The 23,049-nt window shown below is 38.4% G+C and overlaps 1 protein-coding gene across 2 annotated transcripts in view; it reads left to right on the top strand.

Moving 5' to 3' along the window:
- CSMD1 (CUB and Sushi multiple domains 1) overlaps positions 1-23,049 on the top strand; it is a 2,071,408-nt gene that overhangs the window by 983,396 nt on the left and 1,064,963 nt on the right. For both annotated transcript variants that reach the window (XM_055349528.2, XM_055349527.2), the window contains exon 5: positions 22,343-22,550. In XM_055349528.2, the coding sequence (XP_055205503.2) occupies positions 22,343-22,550 (208 nt within the window). The remainder of the gene's footprint in view (positions 1-22,342; positions 22,551-23,049) is intronic.

Genomic DNA, 23,049 nt, shown 5'->3' with positions numbered 1-23,049 from the left:
ACCCATCCAGAAAGCAGCAGAGGTGAGATCTGGACCCAGGCAGCCTGACCCTAGCGGTCATATAAGCAAGCCCTATCCTATAATATCAATAGAGCATAGAAGAAGTAAATACTTTGAACAGATGTCATGTTCAGTGTCAGTTTAAGGATTAAATGAAATGCAGCATCTTGCGGTCTTGAGCACAGAAAGAAGGGGATTAAAGTGCTTGTCGTGGTGAAGCAGCTTGTTCTGCAGCTCTGCACTGGTCACCTGGGGCAAATCCCAGTGCTGTCAATTGGGCACTGTGTGTCTTTGGTCAATTTATTTAATCCGTCTGGCCTCAAGATTTTTATGTGTATAAAAGTGCCTACTTGAGAAATCTGTTGTAAAAATTAAATGGTATAACCCGGGTAAAATGGTTAGCAAAGAGCCTGACACATAGAGAAACTCTAAAAATATCAGCTGCTATAATTACTGTCTCTATCTCCTCTCCCTTCCACTCTTAAGCACAATTTTAGATTTTAGAACTAAGTGCCCAGAGCGAAATGGCAAACAGTTTGAAAAGATATTCATGTAAACTACAGGATCTCAATATTGGTAGCTCTTAAATAAAAGGTTTTTTTTTTTTAATGAATTACTGCTCTTCTTTAGAATAAGAAACTAGCAGACTGACTTGAGGAGATAAATGGTTTGGGGCTCAGGAAAAAGGAAAAGAGTGCCTAGTGAAAGAAAGGCCTGTGTGGCAGTGGGTTACTTTATTTTACATGCCACCACTTGGGCAGAAATATTGGGAAAACTACATCTACAACAGGCACATTCATACCCATGTGCATGTAAATAACTGACAGAGCAGGAGCAGCATTATCTCAGACAACTGCCACTTTAAGTTCCAGCTCCCTTTCTAACCTCATGCATTTCAAGGAAATCACTTGTCTTCTAACAACAAGTAGCCAGGAAGAAGAGACCGTAAAACACAGATAAGACAGCTCAGGCACAGAGGGAATGGGGAATGTCTGTTGGGTAACCACCAAACTTCACATTCATGCAATGGGCCCCAGTAAAACAGTGGGCCCTAATAAGCACATTCCCTTCCTTTTAGGTACATGAAGATAGGGAAGCTAAAAGCAGACTTGGTAGTATGCCTGTAGCTTCATGGAGATGTATGGGAACAGACACAAAACTCTCCCTCCCAGATAAGCAAGACAGAGACACAGAAACATTCCAAGCCTGTGATAAGCCCTCTCGCCCTGAATCTTTAAAAACTCTTAGTCTGTAAGAGAGAGTGCCTCTGACCTAACTCAGCCAGAAGTCCCTCTCACGTTTATTGTCCAAAATAAACCTGTCTTGGACTGTTGAGCTGCTTTTTGTGTTTCTTTCCTTTTTCTTTAATTCTTACAATACCATGGCCTAGTACAAAAATATGTATCTAGCAGTAGTCCAGATATAGACAATCTCTAGCAAATGGAGTAGCATCTGTCTCAAAGGGATAGAGATTTCATCTTAGTCACTGTAATTGTAGATTTTAAGAAAGAAATGTGGTAATCAGAGTTAAACACAAAGCAATCACAAAATGTCAGACAATGTTTACATGCCTTACATATGTTCTTGTTATTAACTTTCATGACAAGTCTAGAAGTTACATATTATCATCATCCCTCTGGTTTAGATGAGACTCCATCACAGAGGAATTCAGTGAAGTTACCAAGGTCCCACGCTATATGTGGGGAAGGCAGAATCTGACCCTGGACACTTTGGCTACAGAGTCTGTGCCACAGCCCTTGTCACATGCTGTCCGTTCTCTTCTAACTCAAGAGAAAAATAAATATTTCTAAAAGAATCTAACTTAAAATTGAGAAACAAATATTAGAACTTGAATTAAACAGGTGTTTTCTTCTTGAGAAACATGTGCTTGAACCCTGAAGAGTCTGAGTGGGGCAGGGTGTGTTGGTTGCCTGGAGAGGCTCTGCTTTTGTCATCAAAGCAGGTAACTGTCTTGTCCCATAGAGAGGGAAGCTACTGGGCTTTGGCTGCCTCCCCTTCCTCCACTTGCTCCTTGTGCAAAGTAGGTACAGCTGTGTTGACAGACCTGCAGCTACTCAGGGATTGCAAACTGGGAGAGAACAGGAATCGAGGCAGGAAGGTGCCAAGAGAGAAACATGATGGCAGCTCGTCAGCATTATTTGTGGATGAAAATGAATACACATTTCATTTAAGCCAGGCCTTGATAGAAATGACAAAAGACTGTAATCCCAAAAGACAGACTCTCAAACACCATAATCCCAAATGTTTAAATCACAAAAAATCAGAATCCTGAAAATATAATTCTGGAAAAATATTTTTAAATTATGTAAAAGATGTGTATTTATTTTTTATACAGGGCTTATTTGAAGAAAGACATAAAAACACACAAAACACTTTGTAGGATACTTTATGCAGTACAATAGGCTATAATAACCCGCTTATTTTTGCAAACATACATACCCACACTAGTGACAGTTGCATGGGTATAACAGTTATGAGTGGACAAACCATACTCATGAAGCAATTAATCAAAATGCAAAACGTATAAATGCATGCCGCTATAGTTGCCCATTGTGTGCAACCAGCTTTATGATTGGAGTCATCAGAAATACCATGATGAGCACCCTAAGTCCTTTGATCAGTTGAAAACCATGACCGATCACCACCAGATATAGAGTCACCCAAACAGCTGAGATCTCGAGAAATTGTATCTTTTCCAAACGCAGATTACAAAGAGGATATCTCTTCATTTATTTAGGAAGTTTCAGCATTTGTACCATGCACACGGAATGCCGAGGCACAAAGTCAATCCTGTGATCTTGCAATTTTTGAAGTCGAATTTGAAAAAAAAAAATTCTTAATTAGAACTCTCTAATATTTTCTACACAATTTAGAATTAGAAACGAGGCGGCAGCTGGGCACGGTGGCCCACGCCTGTAATTCCAGCACTTTGGGAGACCCAGGTGGGTGGATCATCTGAGATCGGGAGTTCGAGACCAGCCTGACCATCATGGAGAAACCCCGTCTCTACTAAAAATACAAAATTAGCTGGGAATGCTGGTGCATGCCTGTAATCCTAGCTACTCAGGAAGACTGAGGCAGGAGAATCGCTTGAACCCTGGAGGCAGGGGTTGTAGTGAGCCAAGATCGCACCATTGCACTCCAGCCTGGGTAACAAGTGCGAAACTTTGTCCTCCCACCCCTAAAAAGAAAGAAATGATGTGGCATTTGATATTAGAAATGATGAGAAGATGAATTGCATAGCCTTGAATTGTGAAAAAAAAATAGTGCTGACAATTTAAAATAGTAGAAAAAACTTTAAAAAAAGAAATCTAGAAGGAAGCTTCAACATACACAAAAGTGTATTGCAGGGGTAGATATGTACGATTGCATGGAGATCGTCCAGCAAGGCTGGCTGAACACCGCAGTCACTAAGTACATTCTGAAGTCTTGCGTCTGGATGAATATCTGCTTTTGCTCTTTTAGAATGTGGCTCTTCCTTCTGAAAGTCTTCTATGATTTCTGTTATTGTGATTTCAGGGTTTTAGGCATTAGGGATTTTGATTTTAAGGAGTTTCATCTTTTGAGATTTCAACAATTGGGATTATGGCATTTGGGATTGTGTTTTTCAGGATTGTGAACCATACCCAACTAAAATTGCTGTTCTTGGTCTTTTATAGACATGACTTCCAACAACCTCATGGATGTCAAATAAAACAACGACCAAAAAAACCCAACTCTACACATAAACTTAGGTCAAGAGAGCCCTTAACCCAAGAGCGTGGTTTGGCTGTAGGGTCTTCCTAACGTGTTACTTAAAGGCTAAATCTGTTTTGCTGAAGCTCTTGTTTTACAGAGTAAGACAAACCTGTAGAAGACAAAGCAAAGAGTCATCTATTTACCCAAATAATTTTCCTCATCTGGGGAAAGGCTTTTTAGGATTGAGGACTGAGTGAATCTTCATCTTTTGTCTTCTTTCCTTCTCATAGCCCCAGATCCTTCACTAAAACCTTGGACCTCCTTGTCCTCCAGGAAGCTTGCACTCTTGGGCAGAGGCCTGAGACCTGGAGAAGGCTAAGAGACAGGCTCAGAGCAGCTGCAGGGTCATGCATCTTCTCCGCCACTGGCTCGATCATCTCGGGAAGCCAATTGAGGCAAGAGGAAATTGCAAAATGTCTGAGAGTCAGTTGGTCAGTAGTTAATTATTCCCCATTTATTTTCTATTTCCATCCACTGGAATCTTTTTAGGTACCTATGAATTACTCAAGCAGGAAAGCAAAGGGAATGGAGAGATCGCATGACTAAATATTTTACTTAGACTAATCCTCTCTGGGAAGTGTTACGTTATGAGCTTTCAATGCTTTTATGCAATTCTATCTAAAATGTTTTATATGAACTTTTGTATGATCCCATCCCAAAATTTCATGGTAAATATTAATGAGTAGATTTTCCAGATATGGAATCAAATTCTCTGAGAGCTTAGATGTCATGTCCAAGGCTGAAAGACAGTGGCTGGTAAGGCCAGCTCTGACTTGGTGCTTTTCTACATTTCCCTTGAACTGCAACCTTCTTGGGGGCAGTTGAAGAGACATTATGTTGTTTGTTGCCATTTGTTTGTTTCGATTTTGCTTGGAAGCATGAGATGTAAACCATAGAAAAGAGCAGCACACGAACCATTATTGGAAACTTACGCTACTTGCTTAGTGAATGAAGTTTCACCCTTGTTTTTGTCTAAACACATATATTTAAGATAAGTGTTCACCTAAACATACCAAAACACATTGTCAGTATTTTGCAACAGTTTTAGATAAAATGGGATGTAGCAGCTGTCTTGAGTTTGTTTTTTTTTTAAGATTCAAACTGATTTTTATCTATTTTGAGACAGTTGTATTTCTTGGAGAATGAATGATAGTCATTGGGCCAAGATGCCACCAAATAAAGTAGCAGTAGCACTGATACCTTTAATAAAACATGCTAAAAAATGTACGCCCATTGTTTCTTTTAGAGCTATCTGAAGCTGTGGTTTTCTTTAATTGTTAAGCCTTACATAATGTGGCTGGAAATGGCAATATGTCACTTGCCAATTCTATATGATCTGTCAGTCAAGGTTGTTTAATCATAGACATTCTGCTCCTAGAGATGAAAAGGCAGGAAAACTAGGAAAGACATAGCCAGAGGGGAGGAGAAGGAAGATAAGTCATGCTTTTTATGGGTGCCTATAAGTTCTGCGATATTTAAAACACAGCTGTGTTTTTATCAATTATGTTACAGCAGTAACATTGTAAAATGAATCTTAAATGATCTGTCATGTCAGGACAAGAAAGACAAAGTAAGATTGAATGGGACAGTTTTTATATAAGAAACCTAGCTTTCAATTTTTTGAGTAGTTTTAGACAATTTGGTTTTAAGCACTTTTCTTGCATACTTTGCGATAAACAACTCTGGTGTAAATCTTATCAAAATTAAAACTATTCAAAAAAATCAGTCTTAGATTATAGTAAACCTGGTCTACGTGGTTTGCATCTTTGCTGTGCTACATTTTCTGCCAAGCACGTTATTCACATTATCTCATCCCATACAATCTTGTAACAGGCTTAAAAAATAATCAGAAGTGGCTCTGCCCATTATTTTCAGCTTTGTGGGTTACTTTGTAGTATTTCTAAAATTATTTTATTCCATGCAGATACCATGTTAGGTTACAGAGCTGTAAAGATGAATGCGTCTACTGCCAGAATGAATCCATGCCCAGGTAAATGCCCTTCTTTGTGATGGGCAGTAATGCGAAGTGTTTACCAGCGAGAACTTTGTCATTCTAGCTCCAGCCTCATCACGAGTTGGCACAGCTCAGACGAGCTATTTTCTTGCACAGACCCAGGCTCTGAATTTGTTAAGTTGGGCTAATATTAGTTTTAATCTCACAGGAGTGATAAAGATTAGATGAGATGATCCAGGTGCTTAATACCAATAACGGCTATTAGGATCGCATAGTAGTCCTTGAAGAGTAAGAATGGAAGGGGAACAGAGATCAAAAGAAAGCAACTCAATGTCTAAAAAGCTTCTTAGAGGCTGAAGTCACAGAACAGAGAACATTTACATTCTCCTGGAGAAGATTAGTGTTAAATCATACACACTTTTATGTGCATTGACATAATTTGATTCTCAATATTTTACAAATTATTTTCTCTCTATAATTGAATGTAATGAATGTTTCCCACGTTCACTTCGACACGCAATGCCATAGTTAGTGTCTCTGTACATATAGCACTGTGTTTGTTGCTTCTGTTGGATTTTTTTCCTAAGGAAAGATTTCTAGGAATGTTGTTTATGCTTTGCAAACTTAATGAATGCATTTCTAATGTTATGACAGTTCACCACAATTAATATAACTTTTGATACTTGCATTTCTTTTTAATTTGCTGAGTTTGTGGGCATTGAAATGATGCTCAAAAGTTGTTTTTATTGCCTTTGATTTCCAATACACATCAATATTTCTCCGTATGTCCTTTCAGTATTTACATCTGTTAATTCTTTCTTCCAAGGAACATTTATTGAGGACCTGCAAAGTATTACATACACTTAACAATCAGGGCTAGTAAACATTTTTTGTCAAAGACCAGATAGCAAATATTTTGTTTTCATGTCATATGATCTCTGTTTTAGCTACTCTTGTCTGTCACTGTAGAGCAAAAGACCCCATAGACACTACCTAAACAGATAGACTGGCTGTGTTTCAGTAAAACCTAATGTATAAAACCAGATACTGGACTGAATGTAACCCGCAAGCTATAGTTTGCCAACATTTGTTCTAGCTGCTGGGGCTACAATATGAACAAAACAAGAAAGAATTCCAATCTTTGCAGAAACATCATTTTAATGGGTGGAGGTAGACAACATAAATAAGCAAATGAGAAGCAACAGATAAACTTTGCTGTCCTGTTGAAATAAGTGTTTGTAAGTGTTGTCATTGAGAAGCTGACATGTAATTAAGAGCTATGGTGACCATCTGCCTGGTCACTGCCTGGACAGGACTGTCCTGGTCTTATCACCTAAGGTCCCATATCCTGGAAACCCCCCTGATAGTGGAAAACCGGAGTATTTGGACCTCTAATGAAGGGGACAGAGTGAGCCCTGTGAGAATATCTGAAATGTGGTTCTGACAGAGGGATCAACCAGGTGTTTGGCCTTGAGACAACAGCTTACGGTGAGTGAATGAAGAATAGAGCAACGGGAGTGTGGCCTGAGCAGATGGGATAATTGGAGGGTTGTAGGAGAGACAGTCAGAGGATAGGAGAGGGGAAAGGTCCCGGAGGATCCCAGAGGATAGGAGTGGGCCCTGTAGATCAGCCTTTGGACTTTAACCTCTATACTGAGCAGTGTGGGAGCACAATGTGGGGATTCGAGAAGAGAAATGGCATCGTGTGACATAGCATTTAAGAGGATTACTCTGGCTACTTATGAGAAAAGAACATAAGCTGAGAAGGGAAAAAATAAGAAAAGCTATTAGAAAATCATTGCAAAACGAAGATGAGAGGTGGTGTTACTTGAGAGATTACAGGAGCAGAGTAGATGGCAAGACACATTTGGACTCAGAATGCTGTTTAAAGAAGGTGCTGATGGAATTTCCCTACACAGTGGTTGTGGCACATGAGAGACATAGAAGACTCATGGATGGCACCCTGCATCTTCTTGTGCAACACTGGAAGAATGGAGTTACCATTTACTGAGATGGAGAAAAATGTGAGATTGCAGATTTGAAAATGGAAAGATCGAAAGAACCATTTTAGGGCTAGTAAGTCTGTATTGCTATTCAGACATCATTGGAGTTTAAATAGGGAGTTGGATACATAAAGCTGGAATTCAGGAGAGATTCATGGAACTGATTGACACTCTGAAAACTGTCAACATAGAGATGACGTAGTCACTGAGACCTACTGAGGGGAGGAAGGACTTAGTGAAGGTTGATCACTACCAGGTGCTGTGATCGCTACCTGGGTGTAGGGATCATGTATACACCAAACCTCGAAACACAAGATTTATGCAAGTAACAAACCTGCATGTGTACCCCTGAAACAAAAATAAAAGTTAAGGAATAAAAAATAAAAATGAATCCACACGACTCAAACTGGATGAGATCAACAAGGCAATGAATGAATGTATTTAGGAAGAGAAGAGATGAAGAGACTGAATCTTGGACACTGTACCAAGGACTGGAAGATGAAAGTGGCATGATGACTTAGAAGAACTGGCCAATAAGATTAGAGAAAGCCTGAAGAGTAGTATCTAAAGAGACGAGTAAGTAAAATGGCATAAAATCATATACAGTCAGCACTCCTTACTGGTGGGTTCTGCATCCAGTTTCAACCAACTGTGGATGAAAAATATATATGTTTTAAATCTAGAAAATGTTTCACTGTGGCTATGTCTACAATATAACTAGGCATATGATGGCTGCATCTGTACCGACCATGTACTGACTTTTTTTTTTCCTTGTCATTATTACCTAAACAATACAGTATAACAACCATTTCTGTGACATTTATATTTGGTATTATAAATAATCGAGAGACAATTTAAAGTATATGGGAAGATGTGTATAAGTTATATGCAAATAAAATTCCATTTTATATAAGGGACTTGAGCATTGTGGATCCTGGAACAAATTCCCAATGGATACCAAAGATGACTGTGCACATATTATTCCAGTGTAATTTTTATTTGGTTTTAATATTATACTACACTTGTATAAGATGTAACCATTGGGAGAAAATGAGAAAAAAGTATGCCGATAACTCCGTACTATTTTGGAAGTTCTTGTGACTATCTAATTATTTCATAGTTTAAAAATTTAGGAAGTATAGGAATGAAAAGAATTCAAAGATGGGTAAATGGATGAATGTTAAATGTCATTCAGATCTTCAGTGAGATGAATCCTAGGAACTGACTCTTGGATTTCTGGCTATGGCTGACATGTGGGCCTTCTGCAGGAAACCCAGGAGGGTGAAACTCTGACTTAAGTGGGTTCAAGAGAGGATGGAACATGGTTAAAGACTGCAAATGTGGACGTCTTTGAGATGTGTTGCAGTGAAAGGAATTTCAGAAAGTAAGGCTAGAGAGGAATGTGGAGTCTGGAAGCAGATATGGAATCAAAAGAGAAGTCTATAACATTGTTTTTGAATGGGGACAATTGGAGCACGGTTATATGCAGAGAGCAGTTCTCCACTTAAAACACAAATAGTCGTTTTGAAAGAGAAAAAAAACTGGTAAAGTGGTGACTTAAAAACTTGATCAGAGATGAAAGGTAGAACACAAACAGGTGTACCCACTAGGTACAAATATTTGTAGGAAAGGTATTTTATAAGTAGGCATCAAAATTGAAGGTGATAGATTACAAAATTTATCTTTCATTGCTTCTATTTTCTTTGTGAAATGGAAACCAAAGTCATCAGGTGGCAGTGAGGATTTGGCAAGAGATGCTGGCAGCTTTAGAAGGAAGAAGGCATGAAACAGTCATCCCCCAAAAAGGGAGCAGTGAACAGATGCAGAAAGTGAAGCGGGATTGCTGGGCATCATTATGGGCCAATGTAGGATTGTGGCCATACATGTAAAGTTAGACCTTTCAGTATGTTTTTGGTTTTGGAATTCCTCCAGCAGTTTTACCTGCAAGGATATAAAAGTGGACTTGGCCTAGACTGGAACCAAAGGTGTTTTACTGTGATGATGGCAGAGTTATGGTAAATGCAAGGGAGTGCATTAGGCCATGAGCCCTAAGGATGGTAAGACAAGAGATGAGGTCATGATAGGGACAAGGAAAAGAAAGTGAAGGGGAGGCAGGGTCAGGGAACTCTAGGTCCCATGAGTCAAACAATTATTACAGTTTAGGTGTTTGGGTAAGTGACCTGGTATGGAGAGTTGGGCTCTGAGAATGTAGTCAGACTGCAGCTGTAGAAACTGATGCCTTACTGGTAGTGAGAAGATAGAGGGTGATGATGGGAATGGTGACGGCATGGCTGAGGTAGAGTTGGGCTGTTGGAAGAGAGGGGAGAATTAATCAAGGAGGTTATGTTATTCCCAGGATTACCTGTGTTGACATTGAAATGACCAAGAATTTGGGCAGAGGTAGAGATGAAGAGGCTGACAGTGGGCCAGAAGTTTAAATCTTCATGGAATAGTGGATTTCAAGTAGGGGTTTATAGATGACTACAAGACAGAGGGTGCCAGATTATTATGGCAAGAGACTCAAAGCTGGGCACATGAGGGAGGGAAGACCATGAGTCACCTAGAAGTAGCCATGAGATGCATGTGGGTGGGCATGGTCTGCCAGCAGGACCAGTGGACGTGGACTACGGATGTAAAACATTGGCTTCTGAGATGACTTCAGAGAAGACATTCAGGTTTCCATCAGAGGAAGAAGGGAAGGAAAATATGTCAGAAGTAGTTGGAATGTAGGAAATTTTGTTTATAATTGACTTTCAGTTTTCGAGGAAGTAGTAGGAGACATTCAGGAGCGTAGGAAGAATTACGATTAGGGGGTCAGAAAATAAGATGTGTAGATCTTTAAGAGGATGAGAATTGGAGGGATAAATGGTGACACAGGAGACCAGGGCTTTTTGCAGGGACCGTTGTAAAGGAAGACAAAGGATGTACAAGAGTACCCTCTTAATGGCCTCAGGCATGAAGTAAGTGGGGTTGACTCTGTGAGAACAGGAGGGAGGGGGTGGAGCAGGAATGGTCCATATCTCTGGGTTCCTTTCATTTTGGCTCCTGGAGGAGTGAGCGCCTGTGGAGGTAGCCACATCCTGACCACCAACTCTTTGTGGCCCTTCCTTCCTCAGTAATATCTCCTAGTATTAGAAACTATTACATTACGTATGTGGGTGTATTTCTTATTTCTTTCCTGGATATTTCCCCATGCAATTGTAAAAATTGAGTTGGAAGTATACATCCAATTGTATACCCTGCATTTTTAAATTCAACTTTATGACTTGGAAATTCACTGAAGGAATATTATAAATGTTTGGTAAACACATTTGATGACCGTATGGTTTGAATGTATCATAGCTTATTTAATGATGTATCTGCTGTTGAATATTTAGATTATTTCAGTTTTTCTTTATGATAAACATGGCAGTATGCTTCTAAGTAATGTTCTATTCTGTATTTTAAATTATGTCCGTAAGATAGATTTCCAGCAAATTTTATACCCACAAAAGGGGCACAAAAATTTTAGAGTTGAGAAATAAACTTTTTAAAAAAGTCTGAAATTACTTGGGAGGAAATAGAAATCAGTTCATTCTGATTTGCACTTAAATTTAGAATTATTTTCCCCACTTACAGAAATAAATAGATTCAAATGCTCTTTCCTTAAATGCCTTATCTTCTTCTTGGATTAACTCAGTTGCATTCAACCATCTTTTAGCTGTACCATATTTTCTTCAAATGCAAAATTTTATGATAACTCAATAAAGGAAACAGATTTTTAAAAATAATTGCTCTGATGGAAATTCCGTATGGGCACGAAACCTACCCACTGACTATTTTGCTATTTGTAAACATGAACTCTTTGACGTGGAAATCATAGGAGCACAATTTAGAAAATACTGAATCAGACTGGGCGCGGTGGCTCACACCTGTAATCCCAGCACTTTGGGAGTCCGAGGCAGGCGGATCAGGAGGTCAGGAGATCAAGACCATCCTGGCTAACACAGTGAAACCACGTCTCTACCAAAAATACAAAAAATTAGCCGGGTGTGGTGGCGGGCGCCTGTAGTCCCAGCTACTCGGGAGGCTGAGGCAGGAGAATGGCGTGAACCCGGGACAGGGAGCTTGCAGTGAGCCGAGATCATGCCACTGCACTCCTGCCTGGGCGACAGCAAGACCCTGTCTCAAAAAAAAAAAAAAAAAAAAAAAAAAGGAAAGAAAATACTGAATCATGTGTTGTGTGCTAACTTTAACAATCAAGTATTTATCTGTAACTTTCAACAATAACTTCAAATTTTGTTCTGCATCGTGTGTAAACAAGGGAGGGCTAAAATTTTAAATAGCATTTATTTAATTCTGTCACCAAATTTCAGATTCCAAATAAAAAAATGATATAATACATATTACTATCTGAAAACTTTTATATATTTTAATGTTTATTTAGTATCCATGGAATAAAAGGAGCTTCCATTATATTAATAGATCACCTAAAAATTGAATGGAATAACTGTGTTTGTTTTAATAATTACATATTTTAATACATTTTATATTTTATATGTGGTTTTTAAGTTAATGATGGAACTTGAACTAATGTTTCCAGCTGCCCTGCAGCTTGCTCATATTTGTCCTTTTAAAACGTTTTGCTGTAACTATTTTGTGTTCTCTGCCTGCCTTGACTTCATTTCACACAGCTCTGGTGAGTTTAAAAACAAAGAAAAAACCTCCTGGACTTGTGGTTTTCCTGCTTGCTGAAAACAAGCAAAGCAAAAACACACAAATAAACCCCTTATGGATTGCTACAGTTATGAATCGTTCTTTTTGGTAATTAATTTTGATCTGAAATTTCGCTCTACTAAGAGTTCTTGAGGCAGTTCTTATAGACTACTTTTTTTTAAAACTCATTCTTAAGAAAGCCACAGTTCTCTATAACTAAATAAACTTTTCTTCTTCTATTCTTAGAGAGGATATGGTTTGATTCCGTGCATAGCCCCCTGAATATATTTTGTCATAGTTCCAACACTTTCTTAAGACAACTGAATAGAGGCTTGTTTGCAACTGATATTACTATAGAAAAGCCAGAGTCATTCAATTTTCATTCATTGTATGAAAAAAAAAAAGAGGAAGAAAGAATACTTCTATCAGGCAGCCTCCTAGGAACAGGTGCACGCAAGTGCAATAACAGGCTCATAAAGCTTGCATTCCATTGCTTTGCAGTCAGCAAGCACTGAGAGGTAAGCATACAGGATGGAGAAGTGGGAAGGAATCTAGGTGAGTGCTAGTTTAAATATGGTGGCCAGAGAAGGCGGGCAGGAAAGTGGCTTGTGAAGGGCTCTGAAGTCAGACAGGGAGACGCGCTTCTCAGGCAGGTGGTCATTGCAAAGGCCTTAGGGCAGGAACGTAGGTGCCCTGGCCCCAGGAGGCAGTGTGGCTAGACCCAGTGAGGAAAAGAGGAAATGGGAGCCAGGCAGAGAGCAGCCAAAGGAGGTGGAGGATGAGGAACAGAAGAAGCCAAGATTCCAGCTCACATAATGCCTTTCAGGGCCTGGTAAGCTTTGGTTTTATTATGAGTGGTGATTTGAGTAGTTCACAGCTTTGAATAGAAAATATATAGAAGGCATGTTCTATGAAAGTGGGCATCAGTGCTTGATTTCACTGAGAAATAGTAAAAGTTGTGGCCAGGCTCAGTGGCTGACACCTGTAATCCCAACACTTTGGGAGGCCGAGGTGGGTGGATCACGAGGTGAGGAGATCTAGACCATCCTGGCTAACACGGTGAAATCCTGTCTCTACTAAAAATACACGCACACACAAAAATTAGCCGGGTGTGGTGATGGGTGCCTGTAGTCCCAGCTACTCGGGAGTCTGAGGCAGGAGAATCGCTTGAACCCAGGAGGCGGAGCTTGCAGTGAGCGGAGATCATGCCACTGCACTCAGTCAGCCTGGGCAACAGAGTGAGACTCCATCTTAAAAAAAAAAAATACGAAAAGTCCTGGATTCTCTCAGTGACAAAAGAAATATGAATGGTGATATAAGCCATAGTGATTAGTGGTGAGTTCCTTCTGGTTCCAGTCTGGACTTCATTTTATAGAAATCAGATATTCTGACATTGCCATCTGCACGCGCAGATTAAAAGGAAAAGGACATAAACAAGTGCTGTTCCCTCTCCTGCTTTACCTATGGATTTCACAAGGGGAAGGATCAATTATAAATAAAACTAACATCCCAAGAATATTGCCTTTATTTATTTATTTATTTATTTTGAGGCAAGGCCTCACTCTGTTGCTCAGGCCAAGTGCAGTGGGGTGATCTTGGCTCACTGCAACCTCTGCCTCCCAGGTTCAAGCAATTCTCCGGCCTCAGCCTCCCAAGTAGCTGGAATTACAGGCATGGACCACCACACCCAGCTTTTTTTTGTATTTTTAATAGAGACGGGGTTTCACCATGTTGGCCAGGCTGGCCTCAAACTGCTGACCACAGGTGATCCATCCATCTCAGCCTCCCAAATGCTTTCCATTTTTTGTTTATTCCAGAGTCATGACCCTGTTGGTGAATGATACTTACTCTTGCCCACAAACTCGCTATATTTCTGTCCCGGAATTCTCAGCAACTGCATGAGAATGCACCCAAAAATGTCATGGGGAATTTGCAGTACATAAATCATTTCTGGTTGATATGTGAATATCAAGTCTCCTCGGCCATGGCGCTTTCTGTTCCATCTGTTGGGAACGCTCTTCCTCCACTTCATTCCTTGAATAGTTCCTTTTTTTCAAATCTGGCCTAAATATTGTATTTTCAGAAAACCGTTCTCTGCTCATTCTAGTAGAGAATTAGTTTTCATATGTATTGAATGAATAAATTAATTAACATAAATGCATGTTTCTGCAAAGTCAACTTCTAAGCCAATTCCCAGTGATTTTGGCAGCCAGCTCCTGTTCATGGGGACCAGGGAATTAAAAGACAGTGCTTATGCTAGCAGTCCTGGGTCTATTAATGCGAAGTGCAAATGAGATTTTGACACTATTTACTCTGATGTTAATGTTTGTTGTATACAATAACTCACTTCCAAATATTTAGCTGAAACAAATCAAATGAGGGAGCCTTGAAAGTTCTTCTGTTGTTTGAAGTGGGAAGAAAGCACCAAATATAGTATCCATGGGAGACACCCTATGTTCTCTCAATCGAGAGTGAATTTATGACTGCAAAGCGTATAATCCCATGTGGAATGTCCTTACACAGTAAGAGACAATTCAGAAAATAAAGAATGAGCCAATTCGTTGAGAAAGGCAAGTGTCTCGCCACATGATTTGAAACTAGAGATAATTCAGTGTTCATGTCGGCCACCATGTTGAGACAGTGGCCCTGCAAAGCACTTTGTCTGTGTCTAATTGGTTGCAGAGGGAGTGACCACCCGGCCACGTGTCTCTATTCAAGGAGCCAGACCTGCCCCTACATCACGTTTTCGGCAAGTACAAAGAATGTCTATAGGGTTGAAACTTTTTTTATTATTTTATTTTATTTTCTGTAAGTTATTGGGGTGTAGATGGTATTTGGTTACATAATTAAGTTCTTTAGTGGTGATTTGTGAGATGGTGCACCCACCACCTGAGCAGTATGCACTTCACCATATACGTTGTCTTTTATCCCCTTTCCCCCCTCCCACTCTTCCCCCAAATCTCCAAAGTCCATTATATCATTCCCATGCCTTTGCATCCTCATAGCTTGGCTCCCACATATCACTGAGAACGTAGGATGTTTGGTTTTCCATTCCTGAGTACTTTACTTAGAATAATAGTCACTAGGGAGGCTGAGGCTGGCAGATCACGAGGTCAGGAGATTGAGACCATCCTGGCTAACACGGTGAAACCCTGTCTCTACTAAAAATACAAAAAATTAGCTGGGCGTGGTGGCCGGTGCCTGTAGTCCCAGCTACTCGGGAGGCTGAGGCAGGAGAATGGCGTGAACCCTGGAGGCAGAGCTTGCAGTGAGCTGAGATGGCGCCACTGCACTCCAGCCTGGGCGACAGAGCGAGACTCCATCTCAAAAACAAAACAAAACAAAACAAAAAAAGAATAAAGAATATTAGTCACCAATCTCATCCAGGTCAACTTTGTAACCTAACCAGCTGAATCTTTTTAAGAAAGTAACCATTTAATACACAAATTTATTGAAATCTAAAATATATTGTAGAATGGTAAAATGAGGGAAAGAAGGAAAATCCCAAATAAATATGTTTTGTTTATAATAGCAAATTATGTTGCTAAAAATACTACTTCATTTTTATGTTTTCATTGTTACTAAATATAACACAAAAATCCAGATATATAATAGATGAATTAGGCCATTTTTTTTACCATAAAATAGCCTTTCCTTTAAAAAAAAAAGATTCATGGCAGAATTTATTTTAAGACAAAAACAACAGCTTCTCTAATATGTTTTAAATATATTGTTTGTGGATATACTCTCTCAGAAACACATAAAGTTCTACAGCCACTATGATTAAGAATTCCCAAGTTTCATTCATTATTCATGAATGTTATTGGGGTGTTTTCTAGATGTTAAACTATTTCTTGACAAAAGATGGAAGGAGTTTTTAAATCCCTCATAACAATTATATTACTATAATACCACAGTTACATTAAAATGTTTATATTTCTTAGTCTTTATAGTTAAGTTGAAATATACATATGTATACAGCTTAACGTAGATAAATTTGTTCTGCTTTTTCACAGATCAGACATTATACCCTTTTTTCTGTTTTACAATAGAGTATTTATGCTGATTAATTTTAATTTTATTTAGTTGATCATATATTTTCTGAGTCTCTGAATGTTTCCCAGTTGATGGTTTTATTGTTTTGTTTTGTTTTCTAAAAAAATGAAAAACATTTCTCTTTTGGTAGCTGTGAAACAGGAACAAAAGCAAACATTTTATCACACATTTTGGATGTGATTAAACTAAATAGTTCACATAATGACCTTGGTGTAGAATATCAGACACCTACAATATACTCAATAGACATCAGACCCTAAATTGGGTAATTTGCTGGGGAATATGAGCCCTCTCAGTGTCACTCGCCTGTATTGGTAAATTGCCTGAAGTGCTATGTTAATGCATGTTGATATTAGGAACATACAGCTATATCAGTTTTACTTTTCGTATTTATGTATTTTCAAAATTTATCTTTTTAATGTATATTAGAAGGCATTTCAGTGTTGTTTTAATTTGAATGCCTATCATAATAAGAAAGGTTGAAACTTCACCTGTGTTTGTTTTTAATTTTGGTTTGTTCTGGAATTCACTCTTATTTAAATTGCCATTTAAAATCGTTTTTTCCCATGTATCTGTTTGTGTCTTGTTATTTACTTATTTATTTATTTATTTATTTATTTATTTATTTATTTATTTATTGAGACAGTGTCTTGCTCTGTTGCCCAGGCTGGAGTGCAGTAGGGCAGTCTCGGCTCACTGCAAGCTCCACCTCCCAGGTTCACACCATTGTCCTGCCTCAGCCTCCCGAGTAGCTGGGATTACAACTGCCCGTCACCATGCCCAGCTACTTTTATGTGTTTTTAGTAGATAGGGGGTTTCACCATGTTAGCCAGGGTGGTCTCGATCTCCTGACCTCGTGATCCACCCTCCTTGGGCTCCCAAAGTGTTGGGACTACAGGCACGAGCCACCGTGCCAAGGCTGTATCTTGTTTTTTAAAATACAAATCAAGTAAGTATAAATAATATCCCCCTGCTGTTGTTGCAAATTTTTTTTATTCTGTTGTTTTTATTTGTATACATTTATTTTGAAAAAATTAAACAGGTAGATTGGTTTACTTATAAAGTTATTTTTGCTTCAGTAACATTCACAGTTTCTGTTTAGTTGAGATAATGCTTAATTTGAGACCATATATTATATTTTAATGTAACAAGTTACCCATTATTTAATACATTCAAACATTTTAATTTGTGTAACAGGTATTTTGTATGAGGGAATTTTTAAGTTGATATTTTAAAAATTTCTATTCAGTTCTTCCAATATACTTTGTTAAATAATGTGTCTTCACTCATCATTTATGATGTACATTTAATCATATTGGGTCCTTGTAACGCTCCACACTGCAGGGATAATGGTTCCCATTTCTGTCAGCAAAGCTTTTATCCTTTAGCGATATGTGGGAGCAACTTAATATCTTTAGCAGCCAAACTGGAAGATAAGTTCACAAGTAAATATTATATCAAAAATTAAGTAATTAATTTTTCTCAGTGGAAATGGGATTTGAAAACTGTTTCCTCTGTGGCATTATTTATAAAATTGATCATCCTGTAGAGCTTCATAGATCTAAGAGGAAACAAATTGATTTATTTTTAAAAAGGTTTTGCTCATCAAAGATAGTAGTTATGTAGCTCTTCTTCAAATGCTATTATGTTTAAAATGTTGTTGTTTAGAAAGTAAAATCCCTTACAAAAATAGTGGAGAAATTAAGAGTTAAAAAGTTTTGTTAGAGAAATACTTACAGCACTATAGGAGGTGCTTTCAAACACAAACACACACATACAGACAAACACATGCACACACATGCACACATGCACACACACACTCACAAGCACCAACACTAATTTTGCCTCATTCTGTACTAAAGATTTTCTGTGATTTAAGCATTTTATCCAATGAGTACCATGAAGTTTTTTTGTTTGTCTTATATGTATAATATTCTATTTATCAATCAGATTTTCTTAATAATTTTCTACTATTTTTTATGTGGAGTGCTATACAAAGAATTCTAATATATCTTGCATATATTATTCTGGCTTGATTCTAACTGTAACTTATTCTGGAATATTCTATGGGCACTAACATATCTACTGAAGAAACGCAATAGTGATAAGGTTTGGGAATTTTTTTTTCCCTCTGTGCTACCTTAATTGTTTTTTTCTTCATTTTATTTGACTTTTCTATTTTGCCTTCTTTATGTCATCTACTCCTTTCCCAACAAAGTTACCCTTAAATTTCACCACTTGTCTGCTGCAGTCAGTGCTCTGGTCTTACCTGGATTCATTGAGCATAGTACTCATGCTGGCCCAGTGAACTATGGGTCTCCATGATCCACTCATTCATCAAGGGAAATTCTAGGAAAATGTAGATAGTAAGTGTCTAAGATCTTAGACTCAGGGGACGCAAATATTAGACAGGGACATAACATTGCTGTTTATCCAGCTCAACCACTGGCATTTTAAATAGAAGGAAACTGCATGGCAGTGAGATATGCTCATTTGATCAGGGCTGGTACTCAGGGGTGGGCACCAGCACAGTTCTATCAGCTGTTAAAATAAAAAAGAACACTCTTTTACCAGTTAACTCATATCCACTACCCGGAGCCCTACAAACTCCCTAGACACCTTCTGCAGGTCATCGAACCTTCCAGCAGTGGAGAAACCAGGGGGCTAATGGCTGCAGGGTGGGGGCCCTGGACTCTGTTCTGGAGCTATGGCTCGTGTCCCTGTTATGTTGTCTGCCTGTAAACACTCCTGTCAGGTTTAAATTCACCTCTGGTCAAGGTTAATGAGAGGTTTTCCTAGAAGAATCGGTTAAGCTTCTTATTCTATACACTTGTATTCTATGTTTATTCTATACCATGCACATAAATACAACTATTTCAAAGCTTTTTAAATAATAGAAAGTGATTCAGCTCATTGGTTGCCATGACAAAAATTCATAATCATTTGATGTCAGTTTTTTTTTCCTTATTTTATTTTCCCCTCTGAAACATTGAAAGGGGGGATTGCTTGCCAACAAGGTGAATTATGAAGAATGTATGTAGTTTCAGCAGTTGGATTTCAATTAATATATGTCATTAATCTTTCAACTACACCATTTTGGTAACTTGGACTTTGATAATTTTCTTTTAATTCCACACATCTATGATATTTTATCTTCTTAGGTAATAAAGGTATTAGAACTCTTTTCTTTTGCATCTGTTTTTACATTGAGATGACTTAACTTTTGTAGTATATAATGAATTCAGAGAAAAGAATAAAATCTAAATATTAAATAAAATTATATGATACATTTATACATGAAAAACAGTTATTACTCTGGAAATATTTATGTGTGTGATATGTTTATATAGAGTTATTTAATCAATAATAAAAGTAAATATCTGTCTCTAGTGATCCTGTTTACCTCATCCCTTTATGAAGGAGATATTTATATTTGGGTTTAAAGAAAAACAACGTAGAGTATGAGTCACTTTTAGTTGTTAACCTGATTCACCATTATCCCAACCCAAGGGGCTTAGAGCTGAATTCTGCACAATGTCTTAATCTCAATAGTAGCCACTATATTTTTCCTCATGGCTGGAATATGTTCTTCCTCTTATTTTTATATGGTACTGATTTTTATCTCTATTTTCAAAAATACAATTTTGACAGGGAACTGTATATGTATGATCACATTCCCAGTAGCTGTTCCTAAGAATATAATAAAAACTGTGGCGAGCTGGGCTGTTGTGGAGCTGGTTCTCAGTTGACCAGGGAAGCGTGTGTGCTTGCACAGTGGTGCCCATGGAGGGCGGGGGGCAGGGCAGACATTTGGCTGTTCCCAAGAATGTAATAAAAACTGTGGCGAGCTGGGCAGTTGTGCAGCTGGTTCTCAGTTGACCAGGGAAGTGTGTGTGCTTGCACAGTGGTGCCCGCGGGGGGGCAGGAGAGACGTTTCGTAGTGGGCACAGGAAGTACTTTTGCAGTTTTCAAATTGCAGTATACACACAGTTATTTTTATTCGTGTTCAGTTTTACACTTTTAAAAGAAAACACTACCGTGATAGCGTAATTTTTATAATCCCTACACTTAATAATTATTAATTTTAAAATAAATTTGGGATCTAAAAAATGAGTTTCCTGAGATGTCCTACAAAATATGGGCAGCCCTTTCCACAACATCACTTGCTTTGGATGGGCGTCACAGACTGACCAACTATTAAAACATGAGAACACCCATCCCTCACGTAGTCTTGATTTCGTTCAAACTTGAAGGCAGTAATTTTGCTCCAAGTGTGCCTCTCAAAGACGTCCACTCTAAAGCTGCCATTAGCATTAGTTGACATAAACAGCATGAGAATGCCTAGTGTGTAGACCAGCCTGGCATCCCGTAGGAAGGATGGAAAATGCAATACTCCAAACTCCGGGAACAAAAACCGTGTGCTGTCAGCTACCCCTATGCCCCTGGCATTCTTCTGAGTAAACTGAAGGCAGCTAATTTGAAGGGACCTATATCACCCTCTTACTGTTGCGACAAGACGGGTTCTATTTTGACATTTTTGTGAGGCTTAGATCCTGCCAAAATAAAACGAACATCGCTTAAAGATGAAAGAAATATTGGAACTTGCAACTTGGGAAGAGTTAATAAAAGGAGGTCGTTTCCTCTCACTTTGGTATAATTTTGGTGGAGAGAGGGTGGGTAGGGTCGAAGATATGCGCTTTGTAAGAGCTCAGGCCGGTCACACAACCTCTGCTTACAGCAAACTCCCCCCATCTTGGTAACAGGCTGACTTTTACATATCATCCACATTGCAGTATCAGAATTAATGACTGTTAAATATATATTATGGATAGGAAGTATTTGAGGAAAGAAAGAAAAAGAAGAAAGAAAAGGAAGAAAGGAGGGAAGGAAGAAATTTTAAAAAACATGCTTTAAAACATGTTATTTTAAAATACTTCTCTCTCATATATGTAGTTTATATATATAACATAGCTATATATAGTATATAAAGTATCATGTAGTTTATGTTATTTATATATAAACTATCATATAGTTTATGTTATTTATATATAGACTACCATATAGTTTATGTTATTTATATATAAACTACCATATAGTTTATATGTTATATATAAACTATATATAGTTTAATATGCATATAATATTTTGTAATAGATAATATAAATGTAACAAAGAAGCTTTTTTACTCTATAGCAAACTTTCCAAGATCTGTTTCCTTTCTAACCAATAATTTTTTAATTGTTAGTTTGTATTTTAAATGCACTTTTATCTTTACTGGCCTTTCACTTATCACTTTTCTAAGATATTCCATTTTAAGTTTCATGCAACTGTTTTCTACTCAGAACCTTTTTATGAGGTGATGTGCCTCTTTTATGTTATTCAATAGCTATCTGAAATTCAAAACCCAAATTAATCCCAAATTTATGGAAAATAAATTTAAGGCAACCATTTCTTTTAAGAGCACGATATTCTCAAAGCCAGGTATCCATGAATAAACGCCGACATGTTTTTAAGTCTCAAAATGTTGCTTACATAGTGTCGTCTTCCAGGATTCGGAGAAAATCTTTGAAAATCTTGTGAGGCTGCCTATCAATGTCAGGTACATGGCAACAACACTTTCCATGTTTTAGAAAAGCCACCGTTTCCATCTTTCCCACAATGGCCATTCAATTAATAAGACAATTTAAATGTTAGAGTCTTGTAAACCTTTTCATAGAACTCATTAACATACCAAAAGATTCTTTTTCAGATTGAGTGTCTCAGTTTTGGGTTCAGAAAATATTTGTCGCTGATCAAGAGTGACACTTGGTGGACACACTTGTGTATGAAAACCATCCTGAAATGTGACGCTTTCTTTCTGCTTCTGCCCCTGCAGCTGAGGGAGCCTGCGGAGGAACCTTACGCGGGACCAGCAGCTCCATCTCCAGCCCGCACTTCCCTTCAGAGTACGAGAACAATGCGGACTGCACCTGGACCATTCTGGCTGAGCCCGGGGACACCATTGCGCTGGTCTTCACCGACTTTCAGCTAGAAGAAGGATATGATTTTTTAGAGATCAGTGGCACGGAAGCTCCATCCATATGGTAAGTCCCGGGAAGAGATGCCACAAAGGATACAGGTGTGTTTTCTCAGTTTTTTCCCCAACGAGCTTCAAGAATTGCTTGTCTCTGGACGTTCATGGGCAAGTGTGTGTGTTCCTTTTTTTGCCTTGCTCTTTTGGCTCTGGAAAAGTTACCTTTACTGTGAGTAATTTCAAAGTTTCTAAGATGTCTTTGTGCTGGTGTTTGGAGCTCGGGAAGTTATCTGTGTGCTTGAACTTACAGTGCTCTCATTTTTGGACTGTTCTAAAGCAACTAAGTAAGGTGAGTTAGTTTTGGGTTTGGTCTGGAGCTGTTTCACTGTGAACAGAGATTTTTAGATTGTGTATTTTCTTTTATCTCACGTTAGCGAGAATTGACAGACTGCTGCAGATATATGATTGTGCATTCCTTTTTCTTCGTGAAGACTGTGTACCACATTCTGTAGCCAACTGTGGGGAAGTGCCCGTGGCTACAAGATCCTCAAAGGCAAAATAACTTAACA

The sequence above is a fragment of the Gorilla gorilla genome, chromosome 7 (assembly GCF_029281585.2).
Source record: "Gorilla gorilla gorilla isolate KB3781 chromosome 7, NHGRI_mGorGor1-v2.1_pri, whole genome shotgun sequence".
Classification (NCBI taxonomy): Eukaryota; Metazoa; Chordata; class Mammalia; order Primates; family Hominidae; genus Gorilla; species Gorilla gorilla.
Note: the sequence above shows the minus strand (reverse complement) of the source record. Positions and strands in the feature narration are given on the sequence as shown.